At 41.7% G+C, this 21,706-nt stretch overlaps 2 protein-coding genes across 6 annotated transcripts in view; both read right to left on the bottom strand.

Annotated features, from left to right (window-relative positions):
- Positions 1-590: 590 nt before the first annotated feature.
- On the bottom strand, positions 591-10,258 carry C1H3orf62 (chromosome 1 C3orf62 homolog). 4 transcript variants are annotated; one of them, XM_031959277.1, is made up of 5 exons: positions 9,350-10,109; positions 6,397-6,808; positions 4,819-4,910; positions 1,935-2,196; positions 591-1,104 (listed from the first exon to the last, which is right to left on the bottom strand). In XM_031959277.1, exons 2-5 carry the CDS (start codon positions 6,801-6,803, stop codon positions 1,077-1,079), a joined length of 789 nt encoding a protein of 262 aa, XP_031815137.1. In that variant the 5' UTR covers positions 6,804-6,808; positions 9,350-10,109; the 3' UTR covers positions 591-1,076. The 4 variants fall into 4 exon arrangements, with proteins under 4 accessions (XP_031815137.1, XP_031815149.1, XP_031815158.1 ...); XM_031959289.1 differs by lacking the exon at positions 9,350-10,109 and adding an exon at positions 10,198-10,258 and having other exon boundaries at positions 597-1,104; XM_031959298.1 differs by lacking the exons at positions 591-1,104; positions 9,350-10,109 and adding an exon at positions 10,198-10,256 and having other exon boundaries at positions 1,655-2,196.
- Positions 10,259-12,415: 2,157 nt separating this feature from the next.
- Positions 12,416-21,706, bottom strand: part of USP4 (ubiquitin specific peptidase 4) — a 67,955-nt gene continuing 58,664 nt past the window's right edge. For both annotated transcript variants that reach the window (XM_031959259.1, XM_031959266.1), the window contains 7 exons: positions 19,762-19,998; positions 18,511-18,581; positions 18,023-18,141; positions 17,047-17,196; positions 14,512-14,615; positions 13,160-13,248; positions 12,416-12,791 (listed from right to left, as the gene is read on the bottom strand). In XM_031959259.1, the coding sequence (XP_031815119.1) occupies positions 12,630-12,791; positions 13,160-13,248; positions 14,512-14,615; positions 17,047-17,196; positions 18,023-18,141; positions 18,511-18,581; positions 19,762-19,998 (932 nt within the window). In that variant the 3' untranslated portion in view covers positions 12,416-12,629. The remainder of the gene's footprint in view (positions 12,792-13,159; positions 13,249-14,511; positions 14,616-17,046; positions 17,197-18,022; positions 18,142-18,510; positions 18,582-19,761; positions 19,999-21,706) is intronic.

Below are 21,706 nucleotides of genomic sequence, written 5' to 3'. Positions count from 1 at the left end.
TCCCCCCAGGCCTCCTGCCTTGGGTACATAAGACCAGAATGGGGGAAGAGGAAAGGACCCTCCCCAAAGCCTGCCGCTCTCATTTCTGTGTCTTGGATTCGCATCCAGCCCCTCCCTGTCCTCTCTGGTTCTGTCTCACCATCAGTGTCTGGCAGGGCAGCCGTTTGTCCTCCTCTGCCCTTTTCTGGGAGAGGCTGGGAGTAGCACTAGCCTGGACAAAGCTTTTAAATGTAAGCCTGGGACAGCCAAGGCCGAGCTTGGACACTTTGCCTTTAGACTTCGAGGTCGGTCTCTGCTGCCCCCAACGTGCCCACTCACCTGTACCCGAGAGATGTGCAGATCTGCCCGTTTGGCTCCGGACTGCGGGGTTCGTGCCATCTCCTCCTCACCCACAGACTCCCAAACAAACTTTCACTTCACATTCCTGAGCTCCAGGACCCTCCCCCACCATGAGCTCTGCCTCAGATCTCTGCCCACTGGGCAGGGCACGTCCGTGGGAGCCCCCCCCCCAGGCTCATTCCCTCCCCCCCCACCCACATACAGGGGCCTTGAGAATGAGACCCCGCCAGACCTGTGGGTCCCCAGGAGATGGGAGCACTTCTGAGGCAGCAGGTCCGGCTCTGCCTGTGCCCACTGAGACCTCCGGGCTCTGATGCCGAGTCCCGACTCTTGCACGGGCAGCTCTCATCTCTCTCACTTCCAGCGCAGGTCCTATGTCCCCTCAGTATGTTCCCAGCTACTCATTTTTCATCATTATATCCTCAAGGCGATGGCAGCTCCCCACATAATGTCTGTGGTCAGCCATTTCTCATTTCCACGCTGCCCTTATGTCTTCCCAGCCTGGCCTCCCAGTTGTGACCTCTCTACCCTGGACTCGCCACCACCTGCATCCTCTCAGCTCCTGTTCCCAAGTGGTGAGAGAAAGCCAGGAAGAAACCTGCTCAACAGCCAAGTCGGAGCCTCAGAAAACCCACCCTGAGTCCTTGGCAATCTTTTTATTCTTAAAGGCCAATCGTCTCCTTTTTTCACATAGGAGATGGCCTGCTGGGGACGTGGGTACCGAGGGAGATGAGTGGTCAAGCAGTCCCTGGTGAAGGCTGGAGTCTGGGAGGAGGGGAAGGACAAAACAGAGAAGGGGGGTGGGGGCTGGGCTGGTACTTCTGAGATCTGGGAAAAGTCCCCCAATTCCTCGGCCCTTTCCATCTCTCCTAACGGTGTACCGGGGTAGGCTGGTTCTTGGGTCCTGGGCAGTTTCCTTTCCTTTCCCCCAGGACTCAGCAAGTCCCAGGGACAGGGAACAGAGCCAGTGGGGGAGGAGAGGGTCTGTCCGGCTGGGCTCTTACTGACAAGGTCCTCTTGGGAAAGCTTCTGCAGCCACCATCCTGTCTGTTCACACTCCACCCTAGGGGCTTTCCTTCCCCCCCACCCAGGGAAGCAGAACAGTCCTGTTCTGAGACCTCTGAGCCCAGAAAGGTGGACACATCCCCACCCCGAGCTTCCTTGTCAGAGTGCTGGTCTCTGAGGAAGGCAGGACCTCAGTTTGCTCCTAAAGGAGGTTAGACTAGTACGCTCCAAACTCTTCCAGCTCTAAATGTTATGATCCTAAATTGACACCAGGCTTGCTAGGGATGCATCACACTGGAAGACAACTAGCTCACAGGCCCTTGGGCAGTAGCTGTATTGTAATCAGGAAACAGATTTAAGGTACTGAGGAAAGTAAGCAAAACTAGAGTAAGAAAAACACTCCTGAAAAATATAAAAACTAAACTCGGGTGAAAGGAGGATAGGAATGAGAAGATCTGGGCAAGAAAAAGTCCAAGAACTCCCATGGCAGTATCCAAGACACTCCTGAAGGAGCCCTTGTGCCTTCCCAGAGAGTTCTGAGCACCACAAAAATCAAAGGGAAAAGCTAAGCTAAAATGAACTATTCTTACTTAATATGGTATTTAAAAGAGGTCATCAAATTATAGTCCTCTTCCAAATCCAGGACTGTTTCTATGATATTCTGATCATCAAAAGTTGGCTTTAGGCAGCTTGCTTCTGCTTCTGTGGCCTTGTGCGGACTCTCATCCATGAAGAGCGCCAGGACTTCCTCTTTAAAGGGGGAATCTTCTGAACGACTGCAAACTCGATTTAATTCATTTTCAAATTCTAGCTTTCCAGCCAATTCTTCAATAGTTCGGATGCTTGTGTGGTCTTAAAAATAAAAAAAATCCATATTCAAATGTATACAATATGCATTCAGAAATGTTTTGTTATTAACCTTTAAGTGGTCTTGATGTTTTACTGGGAAGGTGAAACAAAACCAGCTATCCTTGCCCCAGGCTTCCATTTTTAATCCAAATTAAGTAGTTAGCACAGTCAGGGCCAAAGCAGAGTGGAAGGCTTTGCTTGCACAGAAAAGGCACCAGTGGGGTTAGGTGGAGTCACTCACATTGTTTCTCAAGAGTCCGTGGGACCCATTTTCATGGATGTATATTGACTGAAAAGTTCACATGTGAGACAAATGGGCAGTATTTGTTCATGGACTGGAAGGGCAGAGGGATCCCTCTGGGTGAGGGATCATGACCCTGGTGAAATCTGTCTCTGCTCCCTTCTCCAGTCTCTCTCCTTACCTAGGCTGCTTTTCTAGGGTAGGACCTCAGACTCCAATAATGGGGCCTCCACAGAATTCCCCAAGCTTCTGCTTCTAGACTTTTCGAGGGTTGCAGGATTTAATTAAGAGGTACCTTAGAGGTCATATAGTGCCATGGTTCTCAAGAGAGCTGCATGGAGCTTATGCCGGCAATCCCATGCACTTGTGGGAGTAAACTCCATGAGAAAGGCCAGTTCATCCAATTGCCTCATTTTACAAATGAGGAAACTGAGATGTGGTAAAGTTGGAAGGAGGCATAAAGCTCCATCTAACTCCCTTATTTCTACAGAAGAATCTAAATTCTAGAGCCTATTTGTGGTATTTTTTTTAACCTTCCTATCCATACCAGTGCCTCATACAAAGTAAGTACTTAATGTTTGCCGAATTCTGTTGCCTGATGATATACAGGTCCTTTCACTCTCTCTCTAGTCATCCTCTTCCTTCTGCATCATCTCCAGTCTTTCTAACCCAGTGTCTCAGGAAAGTAGAAAAGGTAGGATTTAAAGCCAGATCCTTTATCTCCCAAGCACAGAGAGACTCCTAAGCGTTCTTTCCATTATACTACATAATCTCATAATAGAGGATGGGATAAACTAACTCAAAGCATAACGGGGTTACACCTATTCCAAATGAAGATCCCCTTCATTTTGAAAAAGATCCATCATGTGTTGATAGAGTACAATAGAAAAAGTGCTAAATTTGGAATCAGAGGACCTAGATTCAAATCTGGGCGCTGCCATTTACTAACATGGTGAGCAAGTCATTCAATGGAAAATTGAAGAGGGGCTTGGATAAATCAAGGCTTCTTAAACGTGGGTCATGACCCCATATGAGACTGTGTAACTGAATGTGGGAGTTGTGAAATTATGGTTTATTATCAGTAAATGTTTTATATACCCACATATCCAAAGTCATATAAAAATTTCTCAGATGAAAATGGGTCATTAGTGGAAAAGGGGTTTCTTAAACCCCTGGACAAGATGACCCAGAAGCAAGAATCGCTTCAGGCTGTGGTTGGTTCTGAAGGTGAGGGCAGGACAGGAAGGAGCAAGAGGTTTCAGGGAGCTACTGTTATCCATCACTAAAGCTAGCTGTGCCCTGCTTCAGGACTCTAATTAGTCAATCTGCTACTTCAGCATGGGATGGTAGAAAGGACATGAAATGTGAAGTCAAAGAAATGAGTTTGACCCTCAGCTCTACTACTTCACTACCGGGGTAACTTGGAGGCCAACTTCTGCATCTGTAAAAGGATCATGAAGGTCCCATTTAGCTTTACATCATTTATCCTAAGTCATGGAGCTGGTCATCCCCACACGGAGGACATAAGACATAAGTATTGAGACCAGAAACATTTTGTTTCCTAGAACCAAATGAAGCCATTGAGCGCTCTGAGGTTGTCAGGGCACTGTAGTCTGCTGTATTTTTGTGAGAGGAGAGCCATAACACACTATTCAAAAATCAATTTTTGGCAATCTCCATCCACTAAGCCTTAAAAAAAAAAAAAGTTCTTTAATCTATATTGTATATCCTACAGCTGTCTTCTTTTTTAAGAGCCATCAGTCAGTCAGTCAGTAAACAAGCATCTATTATTCAGTGATTCTCCACTTGTCTACAATATAAAGGCCGTATTATCAGCCTAGCACTAGAACCTCTTCACAACTCCAGCCTTGGAATCTATCGCCTACTTCTCCCTTTCACATTTCCTGAAGGGGCCCCAACACTTTTCCTATCTCTGTATCTTTGCTCATGCTGTCACTTATGCCTAGAATGCCTTCCCCACTCCTTCCATTGCTACTTGTTGAAATGCTACCCCCATCCTTCAAAAGTCAGTCATGGATTTCCCCAAGTATTTATCCCCCCTCCTACACCAAGGCACCTATCTCTTACTGTACTCATCATATTCTTCCTTTTAAATTCTGGATATTTGGAACTTGTGACCACATTGTCTGCCTCACCTCAAGAACACGTCAAGGCGTTCTCATTTTCCAGATCATATTTCTCCTGTTCCCAGAGGAAAAGGCTCCCGATGACCTGATCAATGACTTTACTGCATATTATTTTTTTTTAGTCTACAACTGTTAATAATCTTCAGATCAAAAACCATGATACTGACCTTCTTGATTGTCCCACTTTAGTCCCGAGAACCAGACTGCCATCCTCTCTGGACATCAAGAAATACTCACCAATCATATCAAGTAGATCCTTTGTGATTTCTTGGTTGGAATTGTTGAGAGGAACGTTGGCTTCAACCTTCAAATATCTATCCACATCCTTCCTATGTTCCCCCCGAAGGGGAGGGCAAAAAATGGTGATATTTTAGGTTCTTTTTCAGTAATGTACTGAGGGGGGGGGGAAACCAGAGCTATCAAATAAGGTGATGAGGCAAACCTGGTAATCTTAAAATTGTCAGTGATTGAATAGAATAAAAGCAGCCTTGGTAAATAAAAATATGACAAAAGCTGATCTGTCATAGGTGCTGGGCTAGTACTGATAATGAATTTCTTAATCCTAATCCTTTTAGTAAAGTGTTGTCCTGATTCAATACAATCCTGGTCCTGAGATGGCTCTCAGGATTAGAGATATGGGCATTGAGAGCAGTGCCTAAAATCTATCAGGTCCTGAGGGCACCAAGAAGCTGATTTTGCTTTGGTGTATGAGAAGACAGTAGGGGAGAATGTGGAGAATGTGGAGAACACGGACAATGGCAGCTGAGTTGGGAATTAGGGATGAAGAGACGTTCAGTAATACAGGGCAGAATACAGGGGACCTCACGGGAGCACAGACAGGTGCAGAGGAAATCTTGAGAAATGCTTCAAGAAACAGTGGCATCAGGGGAACAAAGAGCAGGAAGACAAGGAGAAAAGTTTGAGGTGTCTTTTATACTAGGAAGACAAAGATGGATAGTTAAGTTTAGGAGAAAAATAGGGCATGTGGGTGTCTTTTCTAACCTTTTTTTGTTTCTGTGGCATGAAAAATCAGAGGTTTTGGATACTTACCACCCCTTTTTGCATTCAGACTTTCAAGGCAGGTCACTTTCTAGGATTCTTGAATAGCAAATTCAAGTAAACAAATTTTTATTAATTGCTTGCCATGTGCAAGGCCCTGGACTAGGCTGAGGATACAAAGGCAAAACAATGAAATAGTCCTTGCCCTGCAAAAGCTTACATTCTACTAAATTAGCAAGGCCAGATTTGGGAAGTTTTATGTTTTTCTTAATATCTATAGGGTGAATAGATGATCTAGAATATCCTCTCCAACACTAAATCTATGGTTTTATTATATCTGCATTTTTACCAACTTTTGCCTTTAGAGATATCTAAGACTTTCTACAAAACATTCACTTTGTATTTTTGAAAATAATAGTGTCAGTTACAAAAAAATCACTCAAACTCTTTTTTTAAGAATAGGTGGCCCCATCTCACTCAGGCTAAAAGTGCAAGGGGTACTCATGGTCCACTCCCAATACCGACTGGCACAGTTGTTTTGACATGCTCTGGTTTGTTACACACACACACACACACACACACACACACACACACACAAAGCATGCGTGCACGCGGGAACCTACCAGATTAATGCTAAATCTAGTGTGGACACCTAATCAGTACCTGCAAATCAGACTGTTAGGCACAAAAGATCTGCCAGCTTCAGCCTCCCTGATAGCTGCAATTACAGGCCTGTGCCACAACACCCATAAATCCCTTCTTCCAGAAATAAACATTTTAGAATGTAATAGTCAAGAATACCAAATTAAAAATCACCTTAAACTTTCCTTTCTCCAACTTTCCCCATCTCCAGTGGCTCTCAGAAACTGCCTTTCAGGTACAAAAATCGAGGAATGTATCAACACATTTTCCTTGCTGGTCAAAGGTTTTCTTTTGGGGCATAAAGTATGTGGCTTCATATTTACTGGAATATGGTTTGGTACAAAGACAGGGTTCTCATTTTCAGGAGCACAGGAAACAGGAGCAAACTGACCAACATAGGAAGTGGTAGAAGGATATCTCCTGCAAAGAAGTTTATTCATCTGAATAGTGAAGGAAGAAGGTGATGTATCCAAGTCTGGTTTTTGTTGACTTGGACACTCTTGAGAATGGCTGATGCCTTCAAATGCACGGTCAATAGCTGCTGTCAGCTCCTTTCTGCATCTTCTTAGCTTTTCAGACATTTCACCTAAAAATGGCCATGGTTCCATTATACAGTGTGCAAAACAAGAACACATAAAATGGCAGGAAATACTTATCAAGAACCACACCAACAACCCTCCTTCCTCCTCTACTGTAATCCCTGTAAATCCATATACCTAGACTTCCCAGAGCATTCACTATATGCTGCCCCCACTGGAGCCTTAACCTCTGCCTGCGGCTATGATTTTAATGGCAGTAGGAAGGTCCACCTACCCCAAAACTTCTTTGTATCAATCTGAGGGCTCTACTACCGATGCTTAAAATTAATAGAATCATTTACCTAATAATCCCAGCTAAGGCCCACTGAAGTTGAGTGACCATACAAATCACAGAGATCCCAAGTAGTAGATTCAGGATTCAAACTCAGGCCCTCTTATTCCAAAACTAACTTTTTTTTTCCCCTTTGAGATTTTGAAGACTTTTTTCTTCTTTCTAGTACCCTGGGAAGCATAACGTCTTTACTCATCAGTTATCAACTAACAAAATAACAGTATTTGCTTCCAGGTAATGAGCCATGGAGTTAGAAGGCCTGCTCATAAGACAAAAGATTTAAGAAATGTAAGGGATCTGATGAGCCAACTAATCAAACATCATTATTTAACAGATGAGAGAATGAAGGATCTAAGAGGCCATGAGCTTCTCCAATTCATACGAGTAACAAGAAGCAGGGCTGGGGTTGAAACCAGGTCCCCTGACTCCACACCCCATTATCTTCTTTCCACTGTACAATGTTTTTAAATACCCTTCTAAACATTTACTTGTTATGTGATCATGGGCAAATCACTGATCCCCTCAGAACCTCAAGCTCTTTTTTATAGAATGGCTATAAAGGAGGCAACTAGGGGGCGCAGTGGACAGAGCACCAGCCCTGAAGTCAGGAGGACCCGAGTTCAAATCTCACCTCAGACACTTATCACTTCCTAGCTGTGTGATCCTGGGCAAATCACTTAACCCCAATTGCCTCAGCAAAAAGAAAAAAAATGGCTATGATACTTCCTTGAAAATTAAAAGAATGCATTAAGCACAACGTGGTGACTTTTTTCTTTGATATTTTACAAGGGTTCTTATGAAGAAACTAATCGGCAAAAGTGAAAATTCTAAATGAATGTTATTATTCTGACCAGAATCCATAATTAGTTGAAAGGCCTTTCAGGAAGGGAATACTGGACAGGATGGAACAAAGAAATCGTTTAAGGATCCTTCAAATGAATGAAGTGCTGCATCTGAATTCAGAATGAGTTCAAATCCAACCTCAAAAAACCTTGTTACTATGGGCAAGTCACTTAACCTATTTGACTTGTTTATCTGTAGAATGAAGTTAATGATAATAGCACCCATCTTGCCAGGGTTTCTGTGAGGATAAAATTAGTCTTTTTCTCCCTCAATGGTTTCTTTACCATAATTCTCCAGTACCCATTCAAAACGAGGTACACTAAATTGTCTGTGAGAAGGCTCCAAATGGAACATTAAAATAGAAGACAAAGCTGTCTTTAGACCAAAGAATTGAATTTTTGCCCTAAAGCAAATACAATTCATCTGCAGTTCACCTCTAAATCATACCACCTCTACTTCAACTCTATACTAATAAACTGGGTGCTTTGGATAACACTGATGTCCCAGAAAAGGATATCTAGCACCCCATCAACCCTGCCAAGATTAAGATGCTGTCATATATCTAGTTGACATCCATTAAGAGATGTTTGTGTGGCTTTAATTTAGGATTAAAATTTTCATTTTCTTAAGGAAAAAATCCAAGGATTTTTTTTATATAAATAGGCTCCAGCCCTACATCTTTCTTGCACCTTGGTCCCTCTTACTGAATCTACCATAAGCCTGGCCCTCATCTCTTTTAGCCTAAATTACTTCATCCTAGTGGCTCATTATTGAATTCCTGATTTTGAATATAGTCTTTCAACATCTGCTGCTGCCCCTAAATTATCTTATATATGCTCTAGAGACCAGACAAACTAAACTGGCCTGCTCTATCCCTTTCTCATCTTGTTTACTAAGACCCCTTGCAAACTCTTGCTCATGCTTTTTATCCACAGCTGGAGTGAATAACCTCTCCTCTCTTACCCCTACACCTCTCCCCCTGCCCCTCATTTCTGCAATCTTTTGAAGCTATTTGCATCAAGGCTTCCCTAACTCTTTCCTTCTCTATCTTCAAGAAAAAAGTCTTTCCTCAAATTTCTCAAAGCCTCAACAGATCCTTTTCACTTGTTTCAGTTATTTATGCTGGCTTCTTTCCCATTACATTGTACGTGCCTTGGAAGCAGAGCCTGTGTTTGTATCCTCATCACCCACCTCTCACTTAACTAGCATTTATTGACGACTCTATGTTAGGCTTAATGCTTAATCTCAGGTAATCCAAGGAAAGGCAAACAGCCTCTGCTCTCAAGGAGCTCACACAATAATGGGGAGACAATTTACAAACACGTTAAATACACAGCGCCTCCCCTCCCCCCGCCCCCGGAATGCTTAATGAATGTTTGTGGAATTAAATTAGTAACGAACTAAGTTCTCTAACCAGATTGAGGGGCAGGGGTTTGGTGGGGAATAAAGGCAGCTGCTGGTGCAGACAGAGGATCCTGCTCCCCGGGCGCACAGCAGCCTTCCTCGGCTGCCCCCTTCAGGGACCCTCGTTATGGAGGGGACGGCCATACAGTTCAGAGAAACCCGGGTTAGGAGAGGCCTGACGTCACGTTTAGCCCGACGACTCGCAATCGGCCATCTCACACCCATGAGTGACTAGTTCAAAACGCTACAAACTCTTCCTCGCCAGAGCGCTCCTCTGCAGAGCCGGGCCGCGACAGCCAGGCCCCCCCGGGCGGCTCCCTCCTCACAGTCCAGTTCGGAGGACTCCCAGGTGTCCGAGTCCCAAGCTCTGGGATCTCGGCGGTAGCCCCCGCCCCGCCCCCACGCCGTCGGGCCGCGAGCAGCCTCCCGCCGCCGTTACCGCCGGTCTGCCCTAGCTCTGGACCCAGCCTTCTAAATCTGGCCCGGGTACGGAGGGCCCCTCACTGACAGCAGACGGGGGGAAGAGGGGAGACGGTGAAGGGATGGGTGTCCCTTACTGACAGACTAGGGGATACTATGGGAAGGGGATCCCCTCAACTGACAGCAGAGCCTGAGGAAGACCCACAGGCCCGGTCTCAAGCGCTGACGCAGCCCTTCCCCCCGGAAGCAGAAGGGCGGGGCCCGAACACCTGACCCCGCCTCTCGGGTTTGGACAGGCTGAACCTAGGCCTTCCGAAGCCTCCCCCACTACGACCCCACGCCCCACCACCCCTGGGCCGGGCCGACGGCCAAAGACCGAAACCCGCCGGGCCCCGGAGCCACAACTCCCGCCACAGTCGCCCCCTCCCCCGCACTCACCCGCACGGCCCCGCCCAGCCCGGGTAGCCCGCGCGCGCCCCCGGCAGCAACGGTCGCTACGCGCGCGCGCTCCTCTCGTGCGCGTGCGAGGCCGCGAGGAACAGGCGCGCCCCCCAGGCCGGGCCCCAGCACAGGACTCCACGCCGGCTTAGTGCAAACCATTCACTTTTATTCTTTCTAGCATAAAAACCCGGTGTTGCAGGCGGTTAGCCTGGTCCTGAAGGGGGTCTCGAGCTGCCAGAGACCCCGGCCCAGCCGAGGCAGGAGAGGACGGGCTCCCGCCGCTCCCCTTGGCTACATTGCGTCCCATTAGGATTCAAGGCCCTGAGGAGAAAACCCGTTGTTTGACCACCGTGGCGCGGGCACACAGCCAGTCTCACAGGCAAAGGGGCATTTCCCTTAGACCCATGTGGCCCAGGGTAGGCAGAGCCCGAGGCTGCAGGGCAGGCAGGAGAGGACAGGGTCAACTGGGCGGGGGCGCAGATCCAGGCAGCCCAACCCTAAAGACGGGAGGTGGTCTACAAAGCAAAACACCAAAAGCAACCGTGAGCTAAATAAACGACAATTTCAGTGCTTTAGAGTGAAGGGCTGGAGCCAGGACTTGAGCGGAGCGTTGCTGGTCTTCCCGGGCGGGGAGGCTGCCTCGCTCCCAGGAAGCCAGTCGGTGCCAGCCAAAAATGCTTAGCCCTCTTACACCACCTTCTATTCATAAAGTGGAAAGAGGAAAAGTACCAAGCTCTCATTAGAGAACAGGCCCTGGAGCTGGAACAATTGGGATCAGGCTCCGGCCACATTCCCCTTCCTCTACAATAGTGGAAAACCAAACTCATTCCCGTGGCATTGGTTCTTTTTTAGTTTGCACCCAGGGGTCCAGCTCCTGATCTGGCATGTTTGAGGAAAAGAAGGCCCCGGACAGAACTAGTGATATCCATTGATAAAAGCCAAGATAGGCAGTCCTAGGCACAAGAGAACGGCAGTGGCATTGGGGCAGGGGCATTTTAAAAACCGGAGATGGAGAAAGTGAGTTTTCGAACTAGAAGATAGCATACTGCATACTGATCATGGGTTAATTTCAGGAATGCTGACAGGTTTTTGTTAGTAAAAGAAAACACCTTTGGCATATGCATGTAAAAACATGGAAACAGGGATCTGTGTTCTATAAATTAAAAGGTGTCTTTGCCACCAAGAGGCAGAAATAAAAAGTGTCCACAGTTAGTGTTTGACTAGCAGTCTCTGCAAATAGAGGAAACCAACTGAAATGAAAATCAGAACACTGATGCCAAAAGCAGGCCTAAAATTCAGAGACCAGGGAAAGAAGACATGAAAAGAAAGAAATAAGGGGGGGGGGGGGGAGAGAGTAGAGAAATAAAATGCTTCCTATCCCCTCCAACTATGCAACCCGAATGGAAAGCTGGTTGACAAGGACTAATTTTTCTTTTACCAAAAAATGGTGCCTTTTTTAGCACTGATGCAAATGACAAGGATTTCCAAGTTGTAGATCCTGAAGATAAGCAGGGGGAAGACTACCAAAATTACTGACTCCAGGGAAAGAAGATACAAGTTCTCAGCAGTCTTAAATATGGGGAGATTGCTTTTAGCTATAGCTTTAAAAAAATCCAGCTGAGTATAGAATCAAAATGTTTCAATTCATTACTGAATACAGTAGTCATTAGCATCTAAAGATATCCCACACTAGGGGAGAGGACAGGAGATTCAAATACATTTAACATCTACACTTATTGAGAAAGCAGTTGCATTCAAGTCATTTCATTCTGAAAACACCCAAAGGATCCAAAATCAGAAATCAAAATGAATGTTGTCTTCAAGGGAAAGGGGAGGAATTCTTCAAGTAAATCTGTGTCAAGGTACAAGAATGGCAGATCAAAAAAGTGCCCAATTTCACTTTTTGAGTGGGTTTCCTGAAGGAGAGGCTACAGCGGCAGCTGGCAAAGAGAAATGGGAAAGTGAATATCTGAGAATTCTGGAATATAATCAATACAGAGGGTTCACTATTGCCAACAAATCATTTGGTTGCACCAAGAAGAGCTACTTTGGAGATTTTCCTGGAGAAATATTCTCCCCCCACAACGGTATGCGTTATCATCTTTTCATACCCCCTCCCACCCTCCCACCCATTCCACTCCCCAATCATAATGTGTGGCTCCTCCAGCCTTACAGCCCTTACCCTGCTGACCCCAGCTCTGTAGCATCACAGGTGTTTACAGAACTTTCCCACAACTTGTATTTAAAAATAATAATTCAGCCTCTCAACATAACCCTTCATGAGCAAACAGGGTCTTTTTTTTCTCTTCTGTTCCATAAAAAAGGAATTTTCCTTATGGATGGCAGTCTGTACATCTGGCAGCTTTTAGAGTGCAAGAGATGTTCCAGATGTGTCAAATGGTATTCTAAGTGGCTGACTTCAGGCAGTTTCAGTTGGTATCCATGCTATACATGTCATCCTCTTCCAGCCCTTCCTGGGAGCGCTTTCCTTTCTTCCCTGCATCTGAGGGGCCAGGGAAACCCGGGAGTGAGGGTGCCTTATAAAATTCATCATCCCGGCGCTGGTAAAACAACACATATGCTGCTTTTGTCTGAAAAATAAGAAAAGTCAATCTGATAAATTTAATCTGGAAAACCTCTTGTTTATCTTGTTATCACTAATGACTGTAGTGATACACAGTAGCAACTAAAGGGTATTTTCCTCACCTTAAGAGTCTACAACAGACAAGAATTTGGCATTCTATTGTCACTGCTCAAGATGTGAGCTGTCTTAAGTGTCCCAGGTACAGAGACTGTCAAATCAGGTTAATTTAATGGCTCTAAGACATAGACCTACTTTCTTATTATAGCTATTTCTCATTTCCTCTCATGACACCCATGTTTCAAAAATTTTTCATCTTTAATTCATAATAGCTGATTGCAGGAACTTGGTAACTTCAACCAACTCAAAAGTACTCACCACTATTTGATCCTCAGAGGCCAGAGATACATTACTATCATCGAAGTAATACCATTTGCCATTCAGTTTGTTTTTTGCATATGCAGTATCTGCCAAGTCAGAGAAGAATATATTAGCAATTACTGAAGAGAGTATCCATGCTATATCAACTATAGCAAAGATTTTTAAAAAACATTAATTGAAATTAACTCTTACTGAGACATACAGCAAATTGGAGTCTGTGATATAGCATGAACAATAATAACTGATTTTCTAATCTGTTTCTACGAAAAGATTTGCTTCAAGTAAACAAGCAATGGATCTCTTGGTGACAAACGCTTGAAGTTGGATTTCTGGCAATTAATCTCATAAACATAGATAGCTAGTATCAGGCTATAAGCCAGCTGGAATATGACAATATTTAAGCCTGGTAGAGCTCATATATAGGAGCCAAAGTTCATTTTTCATGTTAGATTAAATATTGTATTTAAAAAAGAAATGCAAACTGAGCTAAAATCTGTCTGAAATTTCAAAAGCCAATAAGGCTATTTTATTCAAGGCTACCCAGATACAGCATCATGTCTCTCAAATATGGCAGTCTCATATAGTGGTTACACACTAGACCGTCAGTATACTTGTTGAAGAAAGAAATGCTTCCCAAAGAAGTCCAAATGAATTCTTTGACTTTTTATGGTATAGTATTGAAGGATCCCACTTAAGAAACAATGATTCTTGTTCTATCAATCCTAGCTCAGGTTCCTAAAACTCATTAATAATAATATATATTAATAATAAAACTACAACAAACTTGTCTTACCTGGTGTCCTCATTTCCAATTACGTACTACTACATTAATCTTTTCTAAACTGTATTTGCCTAAAGTGTAGCTACAACTTACCTTCTCTCAAACCATATCTATCATCTTTCTCTAAAACAACTCTCTACTAACCAAAGTAGTAGAAAATTCCTCATAGTTTCTGCCTCTATGCCTTTACCAATGCTATTTTCCCTCCCTGCATGCCCTTTTTTTATTTCTCTATTGAAATCTTCCCAGTTCAGTATTCAACTCATTAAACCCTCTATAGCCTAGTTGAAATCAAACTCTCCCTTTCTTTTGTACTCTAAAGTACTTTCTTCTGGACTTCATCTGGCACTTAGCCTAATATCTTATCTGCACATGCAAATGCTTGTTATTTGTAGCAGGTATACACAACCTGTCTGCACAATCTGACTATAAGATCTGAAAGGTAGAAATTGTCATATTTCATTGTAACCCACAGAACACTTAATATAGTACATACATATAGAAGCAGTTCAATTAAAACTTGCTGACACTGAAAAATTTAGAGAATGACATGCAATTTGGTACTTACAGTGGCCCACACCCATGGCTCCATAATGATTTGATACTGCAATGAGGTCATAGACATAAGGGCCAGCTGCTGGGTCACAGACAAACTCAGACATGTGCAGGTCCCTGAAGACATTACAACCCATAAGTATGTGAAATTACAGGTAAAATCTAGCAGATACTAAGTATTTATCAAGATTTCACCACATACCAAATATGAAATATTATATAACAAATAAGAGGAGCAAGATTTATTGATAACAGAGTACATGTCCAAATAAAAGGTAAAGATAAAAAGGATTACAGATTATAAAATGGACAATTTTGATTTAAAAAAAAAAAAAACACCTTTTAAATGTTTGTTTTGCACAAACAAGAATTGCAATTAAAATCAGAAAGGAAACAACTGGGGAGGGGAAAAAAATTTTTGCAAAAAGTCTGGACCAGATGGGTGCCTGAAGGGATATAGCTCCCATGGACATCCCTCAGCAAAAACTTGAAATTCATCATGCTAAACAATGATCAAGGAATCCAAATAAAAAGCTTCCACCAAAAAACTTTACAAAAAGTCATCAAAAAAATGAAAGGAAATAAGAAAGGAGGCTACCAGCAAAGCCAGCAATAACACAAATACCAACTATCTCCCAATAGGATGAAAAATAAGACGGAGACACGTGTAGCCTACGATGAAAATTTTACCTCACACTCAATCATCAAAGATGTCTCCCCAAAATGATAAATAGTGAAAGAGTTTTAGGAAAATAGGTACTGTCTGCATATACTGTTTCACCTGCTGAATTGTTATAATGATTCTGAAAAAGAATTTGGAAATATACCCCTGAAATGAGTAAGCTGTCCATTGATGAATCAGTAAAAAATAGATTCAAAATCCAGCTCTCAAATTTACAAGAGGTGGAACTATGGGAAATTATTTCCTCTTTCTGCCTTTGGCTTATACTTACACCATATCCCTCACAGAATTATGATAAGGAATGTTTTATAAAATTTCAAGCGTTAATTTGGAACTATACCCTAAGGGCTATAAAACTACAAACCCTCTACTGGGTCTGTATCCCAAAGAGATTATAAAAGAGGGGAAAGAATCCCCATCTGCAAAAATGTTTGTAGCAGCACTTTTTGTAATGGTAAGAAACTAGAAATTGAATGGATACCCATCCAGTTGGGGAATAGCTGAATAAGCTATGGCAGTGGTTCTCAAAGTATGGTCTAGAGCAGGGGTCCTCAAACTATGGCCCATGGCCAGATGCGGCAGCTGAGGGCGATTATCCCCCTTACCCAGGACTATGAAGTTTCTTTATTTAAAGGCCCACAAAACAAATTTTTTGTTTTTACTATAGCCCGGCCCTCCAACAGTCTGAGGGACAGTGAACTGGCCCACTATTTAAAAAGTTTGAGGACCTCTGGTCTAGAGAATCCTGGGGATCTCTGAAACCCTTTTAGAGGGTCTACAAATTCAAAAATAATTTTTATTTCCAATATGGTAAATGTCTATAAATATAATCCAGATAAACAAAAACGCTTTGGAGAGATCCTCAATAATTTTTAATAGGATAAAGATACTGAAAATAAAAGTTTGAGAACCACTGAGCTATAGTATATATGAATGTAATGGAATGTTATTATTCTATAACAAATGATGAGCAGGCTGATTTCAGAAAAGCCTGGGAAGACTTACATGAACTGATGCTTAATGAAGCAAGCAGAACAAAGAGAACATTGTAATAGTAACAAAATTATGTGATGATCAACTGTGATAGATGTGGCTCTTTTCAACAATGAGGTGATTCAAGGCAATTGCAATAGACTTGGGACAGAAAGTGTCATCCATATCCAGAAAGAGAACTAATGGAGACTGAATATGGATCAACCAAAGCATATTTTCACTTTTTTGTTGTTGTATTTTTCCTTTCTTGAGTTTTTTACCCCTTTTGATCTTATTTTTCTTGATCAGCATGACAAATATGAAAATATGTTTAGAAGAACTGCACACATTAAACCTCTATCAAATTGATTGATGTCTCGAGGAGGGAAGAAGAGGAGGGAGAGGGAGAAAAATCTAAAACACAAGGTTTTGTGAAGGTGGATATTGAAAACTATCTTTGAATGCATTTGAAAAAATAAAATACCATTAAAAAAATTTCAAGTGCTAGATAAATGTGTCATGTGATTATTATTACACTGAGTCAAAATAAAAGAATGGGAGCTAGGAATTTGGGATCCAATCCCAGGGTCCTCAGTGTCTTAATCAGAGGATACTTTTCATATTCTACCCTGACTATGTCAGCCAAAAAGAAATAGTCAAAGGAAAAAAAAAAGATGTCTAATTATTTTCTAGATATAGGGGTTCTGTAACGAAGGGAGAAAATATGATTCAATTATAGTCACGGCTAAAGACACCTTTATACAAAAACGAATTGGTCATTTGTAACTCTGGACCAAAAAATGGCAATACTTAGGGGTCAAAGTCCAGTAGTATTGCTGCAGCATTTCTTATGTGACTGTAATTTCGTTTGACATAAATATTAAAGAATCCTACCTTATTGGAAATTCAACTACTGTGTCAAGTTTATCTCTCCAGTATCTGTTGTATGAAAATCGCTTGAGATGAACCACCAATATTTTTGGCAAGGACCACAAGTCGAATTTCTTTGTAGCCTGTTGATGTTTCTTACAGTTAGGGCAATACCTGAAGAGGAAATAAATATTCTCACTACAGAGTCAAACTAACTATCAGGAAAGCATTCAGACAAACTTTCAATTACTACCCTCCTAGTCACAATCTTTTCTTTATAAAAGTAAAGACCACAGGTCCTCAACTCTTCCACATATATATCCTATGGGAGAGGCTCAATGCACTCACTACATAATACAGAACAGAGAATTTTAGGAAATAGCTAAAGGAAGTAATATCTTTTGTATCAGAAATATTGGTCAATTTCCTTTAATCATTCTTCTCTGCCCCAGAACAAAATTGACTCTAGTACATAAAACATTACTTCAGTACCACACAAAGAGTATTTCTAACCTGGAAAACACAATCAATTAGTGCAGAAAACACTGCCATGAAGCTATTTCCAGATTGCACTTTACAATACTCAGTGTAAAAGAAAAAATTTATTTCAATAGTCCATTGATGAAAACAATAGCTATGGCTTTAAGCAGTGTGGGCATATTCTCCAATGAAATAGACTATAAGCTTGAAACACCTTGGCAAACAGTTCATCAAGTGATTCAACCTAAACATTCACCAACCACCCTATGGCCAACCTAGATATAAATCACTCCAACTTCAGTGAGGCTGGTCTTTGGATTATAGAACAAGGTTCTGAATCCTGGTAGGATTTGCAAGTTTGCCCTCTGCTGTCAGATCTAAGATTACCAGTATGTTATAAGGAAACACAAGGGGACATTAGGGAAGGACAGTGTAGATGCATATGCACACACATGTACACCAACATGACCATCTGCATGCTACATACTACTCTCCCAAAATATACATTTACTCAACTTACCAGGGATCATGCTCCCCAAGTGTTTCCATGGTAGTGAAGAGCTCTATGCAATCTCGGAGAGCCACTGTCGTTTTCTTCTTCTTCTGGGGCTGTAGCATACTGCTGTGTTTATCATAAGCCTGTGAGAAACACAGTGGTTAAGTTTGATGCCACAAAGTTGACCAAAGACAAAAAGAAACTCTAATCAGACAAGGCATTGTATTTTTTTCCTTTTCAGGTTTAGTGGAATGCATTGCAGAAAATTTTTAACATGTTTTTCGATCTCAATTTGAAATCCACATCTAATATGCACTGTCCAATGTGAAAATATATCAAGTTGCTACATTGTCATTTGAACTCTGATGGCAATCGTAAAAGTTATTCAAAGATTAAAAGCTTTTTCCAAATCCTAATTGCTCTATACTTAAGCTCCTTATTCCAACATCTATGGCATAAAGCCTGAGAAACCCAGTCTAAAATGAATCAGTTAGGCAAACCAAATTACCTACCTCTGATTCTTGTTCATCGTAGTGAAGACACCGGGTTTCGGTGTCCCAATCAACAGCAACTGTGGAACGAGCTGTGGAAGAGAAGGACAAGATTTCCATTTCCTGCTCACTGGCCAGCAAGAGAAGAAGCTGCTTGGGTGGCTGCTTTCCAGGTGATGGGAAAACAGAGAAGGATCAAAGTCAAGATCTAACTTAGGCACCAGCTACTCCCTGAAATTTCTCATAATTAGACCCATCCCCCTCTGACCTGCCCCTAAATCTTTCAAAGCAGGGAGCTTTCTCCCTCCTTTCTCATAGAAATTCTCATTTCTAAAGGTTTGGCCAGGTCTTTATATGAACTGCAAGGAAATCCAATGCCTGACCATATAAGTGTATGGCATGTCAAGTTAATTTTCATAAAATAACCTTAAAGGTCATAATAATACTCTTACCTACATCTTAAAAAAAAAAAATCAGAATTCTATCACAAACTGAAACTTACAAAGTGTTTTTTTTAACAAAATAACACTGTGAGGAAGGTAATATAAGTATTTTACCATTCCACAGATGAAAATAAGACAGATGTCAATTGATATTTTCACCCCCCCACAATTCATAATTATTAACTGCTCTCTGATACTCTCTCAATGGCTTTCCACATCAGCACTTGTGTCCTAGGTAGTCATCTCTGGTTATCTATGTTGTCCTAATCATTAACTCATTTAGCAAATATTTATAAAGTGCAGGGACCCCGACTATCATTCAAAACCATATCTTATGAATATCCTTGTGGGGAAAAAAGTTATACTAGAAAAGATCCAAATATTGGAAGAAAGATGGTGCTAATACAGAGATCATGACTTGTTCCTTCTCTTACTGGGATATTATGTGCAGAGGAGAGACAGGTTTTTTTTTGTGGTCCTTAGCAGGGAAATATAAGGTCAAAGAATTTAGAACTAACAAAGCTTAATTTATAGTCCTCTCCAAAAAATAGGACATAATACAAAGTCATACAAGTGGTAACAAACCCTGGAATCAGACCTGGGATGTCTTACAAGTACAGTGTAGCCAACAGATAGATTAGCTCTTCAGACATTCTTCCAGCAGTGACTTTTATGTCATCAAGTTTACGATGTATCTTCACTATTTATTGTGAAATGCATACACAGACACAGACATACACACAGAACATTTTTCACTAGTTTTCAGATCTACAAATAAACTGACATCTGCTAATTAAATCAGTTCTAAAAGTACAAAGAAAATGCTTACAGTTCAGTTTAAGGAGTTTCCCATCGGCTGCAAGAGAATTGATGTCAGTGGTGCCATAGGAATTTACCAGGCTGAAGGTAAAAAGCCTTTTCTTGCAGTGCTGGCCTCTGACTCTCTTTGGGACATTTTGATGGGACTCATTTCCCAATTCATGTTCCACAGAGTCCTCTGATGAACAGGTCTCTGTTTCTGCAGGTTGTCCTTTGCTTTCATCTTGGTGTTCCATTTCTTCTTCTCCTGATACAAGTAAAAAATGAAGTCTAGCCTCAATACTTTAGGTTGTGAGTTTTTTTTTTAATTTATTTAAAGAATCATGTCTACGTTTAATGTACATTGGACTACTTGCTACCTAGGAGAGGGCATGGGGAAAGAGAGGGAAAATTGGAACACAAGGTTTTGCAAGGGCTAATGCTGAATAATTGTCCATGCATATGTTTTGAAAAATAAAAAACTTTGATTAAAAAAAAAATCATGTCTAAAAATCACTAGTAGGGTTATTATCCTTCATAATATCTATCTACCTGTACATAAAAGCAAATAATATTTTGCCTTGGATGTAAGTATCACTTAACTTTTTCTAAATCCATTTTGATTTGGTCCTCCTACCAGGCCCATGAAGCAGGTATAGTATAGCTAAAAGGCATAGCTAAAATTATTTTATAGATAAGAAGGCTAAGACCTTTCCTGTCCAAGATCACAAAGTCAGCTCCAAGAACCCAATGCTGCTTCAAAAGACTATGTCATTACTCCTTCTACTAAGTAACAATGCCTCTAGTCATATGCATAGCACACAGAACAAATAAAGTTAATTAGCAGAAAAGAAATGCATATGTCCTTCCTTCAATGAATCTGTGTTTGATGAATTAGAGGACCTAGATTTCAGTTCTACCTTTGTCAGTAACTAGCTATGTGATCACGGACAACTCATTTGACCTGCTGAACCTCAGTTCAATGACAGGAACAGTCTTAGAAGTCCCTAAAATCTTTTCTAGTTCTGATAAGTCTGATTCTACAACTTCCAGACAAAAGATGATCTATGAAGAAAAATTAACTTAACTTTGAATAGGTCCTACAGTTTATGGATAAAACAAGTGTGTAAGATTCAGAAATGGGGCTGTATCTCTTCCTAGTCAAAGTATTCTGACTAGTGAATCAGAATCGAACAGATCTGTAAGTCTTATGTCTAAGAGCAGAGGCATGAATTTGTGGTTTCATAGAAGAACAGAAGTAGGAAAGTCTACTTTGCTTCTGTTATTTCTATTTCTAAGGCCACTAGTCAAATAAATGTCTCTGCAGACACTAGTATTTAAGTGCAGCTAATCAATACTGCTGAGATCTTCAGAGACAAATACAGAAAGAACATCCATTAACCCAGAGTAGCAAGGGAATCAAAAAATCTGGTAAAATTAATACTAACCACATAGGAACACACCAATGAAGAGAGTCACACCATTTCAAAAATTGCTTCCTTGTGAACCACTTTCACTTAAATCACAAGCATTCCATACAAGCACTGATAATAATAGCAGTAACCACGATTTTATATAAGGCTTTTAAAGTTTTATCTTTTACAAAAAACATAAAAGGTTCTATATTAGAGATCATCTTGTGACTTAAAACTTTATGACAACTTTAGGTAGTCCAATTAGCAATAATGACGAATGAGGTTATTATTACCCTTATTTTACAGGTAAGGAAACTGAGGCTCTGAGAAAGTAGGTATTTTGGCCATATTCGTATATCTACTAATGTCTAAGATGAAGTTTGAACCTAGTTATTCCTGATCGCATCTTCAACACCATTCAACATCATGTGATGGCCAACTGTCTGGAGATGCCTAAGGAAAATCTCACATCTTATCTCTGTGTTTTCTAACTCAGAAATATTTTTCAGACCTTATGTTCTACATCCTATGAGAAACAAGGAACACCTCTACAGGATTGGA

This window comes from Sarcophilus harrisii, chromosome 1 (assembly GCF_902635505.1).
Source record: "Sarcophilus harrisii chromosome 1, mSarHar1.11, whole genome shotgun sequence".
In the NCBI taxonomy this organism is placed as follows: Eukaryota; Metazoa; Chordata; class Mammalia; order Dasyuromorphia; family Dasyuridae; genus Sarcophilus; species Sarcophilus harrisii.
This window is presented reverse-complemented; position numbering and strand designations above follow the sequence as displayed.